The sequence below is a fragment of the Perca flavescens genome, chromosome 17 (assembly GCF_004354835.1).
Source record: "Perca flavescens isolate YP-PL-M2 chromosome 17, PFLA_1.0, whole genome shotgun sequence".
NCBI lineage: Eukaryota > Metazoa > Chordata > Actinopteri > Perciformes > Percidae > Perca > Perca flavescens.
The window spans coordinates 17548695-17551749 of NC_041347.1; the positions used below are offsets into that span (position 1 = coordinate 17548695).

At 44.4% G+C, this 3055-nt stretch overlaps 1 protein-coding gene across 1 annotated transcript; it reads left to right on the forward strand.

Annotated features, from left to right (window-relative positions):
• Nucleotides 1-230: 230 nt before the first annotated feature.
• st3gal7 (ST3 beta-galactoside alpha-2,3-sialyltransferase 7) lies at nt 231-2705 on the forward strand. The gene is made up of 8 exons (XM_028604211.1): nt 231-315; nt 549-714; nt 792-918; nt 1004-1341; nt 1548-1734; nt 1878-2018; nt 2352-2501; nt 2601-2705. Exons 2-8 carry the CDS (start codon nt 566-568, stop codon nt 2703-2705), a joined length of 1197 nt encoding a protein of 398 aa, XP_028460012.1. The 5' UTR covers nt 231-315; nt 549-565.
• Nucleotides 2706-3055: the final 350 nt, after the last annotated feature.

Genomic DNA, 3055 nt, shown 5'->3' on the forward strand with positions numbered 1-3055 from the left:
GTCATTCAGTGTGACTGTATCATGTTTATCTCACACTCAATGGCTTTTCTGGACACTTCCCCCTTTTCTTGCTGACATTTCACATAGATTTTTATTGGCTGGGGCAATATTGGTCACACACACGTTCATTCACAACCTGCCAATGTGTGCTGAGTGACATGTTAATGGTTAACCGGTGTTTTTGAGGGAAGTGGCAGAGTTCAGTGGAGTAGGCAGCAGCAGCCATTTTAGCTGCACAGGACACTGTTTTCCCCTCAAGCATGGAGCACAGACGAGCTGACAGCTAACCATCATCGTCAACTTAACCATTTGGCTGTGAGTTATATTGCTCATTGATGTTCCTCTTGATGATTTAGTCTGTAGACACAATTTAAAATAGACAGTGTTGAAAATAGGTAACATGGTACTCTAAGCTCTATAAATACTGTCATCTTGTTATTAATAAAATGTGATTTTACTATAGAGAGAAGCAATGTTAGTTCATGTCATTTTTGTTATAAAATGATTGAATTTATAATCACTACTGTGGGTTTAAAAATGTGTTTCAGGTGGAAGCACAGGTGCCATGGTGACGCAGACTCCCTTGAGCGTCGAGGACCCAGATGATGGTTCCCCACTGCTGCCTGAGGCTGCGGAAGCTGCAACACCAACGCCTGTCTTTCACAGACAGCGAGTGATCACAAAGACTGACTCGATGGAATTTTTCCTCACCAGGCACGTTTCTGCAGGTACTGTATTTATTTATTGGACCTATTATTTAATGGTATGGTCTTTTTTTCTCTGCTGTTTAGGAGTGAGAACCTTGCCTTCAGTCTGGTGCTGCTGATCGGATGCTACTCGGCTATTCTGATTCCTGCATATCTCCCCTTGGATAAAGTGGCAACTCTCAGTGATGACAACCAACTTCCCAAAGATCTGGTACGGATACACATCTTAGTGATCATTTTGGATAATTTGATTCACTCTTACCAAACCTCTCTCTATGTTTGCCCCTTTTCTTCAGGTCTTACTAAATCGGTCGGCCTCCCTTTTGTCAGGCCCCTGTCAGCCTCGCTGGTGTCTGGACCACCTCAAGCCCCTTTCTTGTTCTGCAGGCCTACTAGACATACCTGTGTTTGTGCAGAAGGACAGGCCTGTGCCCTGGGATCTGTACCCTCCTCTGGGGCTCCAGGGCAGCGAAGATCATCTGGCCCTGGCTCTTGCAGCTCTGCCTCAGCCTGGCTTGCCTCCATCACTGAGGAGTGAAGGCAGCTGCAGGCGATGTGTGGTGGTGGGCAATGGAGGGGTTCTTCATGGGAGCCATCTCGGATCAGATATAGATCAGTATGACATAATTATCAGGTATGTGCACCATCGTCAGACTGACACAAGTGGAAGGATATATTTCTAGGGTGATAGACTGTAGTGGCCATTTTTAACCCATGCTGATGGACTTTTCCCACGGCAGCTACAATTTGAACGAGGTTAAGGAATAAGACTTGAAGAAAAAAAACACTATCAGCAAAACACAATCAATTTCATACATACATTTTCATCTGTGTTACCAGGCTAAATAATGCTCCAGTGCCTGGCTTTGAAAAAGATGCTGGTTCCCGCACAACCATCCGCCTGATTTATCCAGAGGCAGCACCTCACACTGCAGACGAGTATAAAATGACCACCATGGTTGCTTTGGTGGTCTTTAAGAGCCTGGACCTGGACTGGCTCACTTCTGTCATCACGAAACAGCCTCTGGTAAGCTTACATCACAGGAACCATTGCACACAGATATGGTGTATTACATAAGCCATGAGTGTCTCAGCAAGTCATGCAGCAACACCGATATCACACCATCACGCCTCACATGCTCGACATATCCTGTGTGGTGTTTTTAATAGAGCTTCTGGTCCAAAATGTGGTTCTGGAGGGAGGTGGTGGATGATATTCCCCTGACACCAGAGAGCTTCAGGATCCTCCATCCGGAGATTATTCACAAGACAGGACAAGTTCTACAGAAATATGCTCTGAAACAGGGAAACGTGAGTTCTAACATGCTTTGCTGTATGCTTTCATACAAGACTGCATGCAAACAGGAATCCAAGAACAATCGCACAACTGGGTGGTCTAACCTGTCCTGAATAACATATGGATATGCCTGGCTCAGGCGTGTATTGACTTTGCTATAAGCCTAGGAATTAAGGGAGTAAAAAATGAGCAAACACAACCTTCAGTTCAAGAGGCTAACAGGCTCATTCTATTAACCACTGCCCCTTATAATGGGTACTTCTCATAGAGCAAAAATAATGCTGAGTAGTTGGTGCTCATACTGGTTGAAAAAAATTGATCCAAGAGCATTTTCTCTCCTCTAGTAGATGGTGCCAACACTAGGTGCAAGTGCGGTGGTGATGGCTTTGCAACTTTGTGACCATGTGAGCCTGGCAGGGTTTGGGTACGACATGCAGCACCCAGGTGCCAGACTTCACTACTATGAGACCATACGCATGGACGCAATGAAGGCTCAAGTAAGTTTTGATTACCAAACAGTGATATGCATTTTTAAGGCTCACAAGCCTCATTTTTGTAATTAATATGTATGGCTCATTTTAATTATCATCATCCAGGTGGTGCATGATGTAAGTGCTGAGAAACTCTTCCTGAGGGACCTGGTGGCTGCAGGAGCTGTGACTGACCTCACAGGAGCTCTGAGTCAGCAGTGCAGAGGCTGATAATGTACTGAACTCTACATGCACTCCTTTTTACTGTCAGCCTGTGTGGAGTCCTCCGTTACCGTGCCCTGCTGGAAGAATCCTACACAGCCAAGACTGACTTTTAAAATGCTCACAATCCCCAGGGTTGACTGACGAGTGAGCAAATTAAAAGGTTAGACAAGCTCATGTTTGGTGAGACTAACCTTAGCATAAGTTGTTTAAATTCAATGAACTTATAACATCACCAGCTATTATATATCATATGAATAAATAATTGTGCCATCACACATGGGAACACATTCAGCTAATGACTTGTAAAATTAACGTAATGGTCAATGGTTCAAATAGTACCATTTCAATTCTGCTTA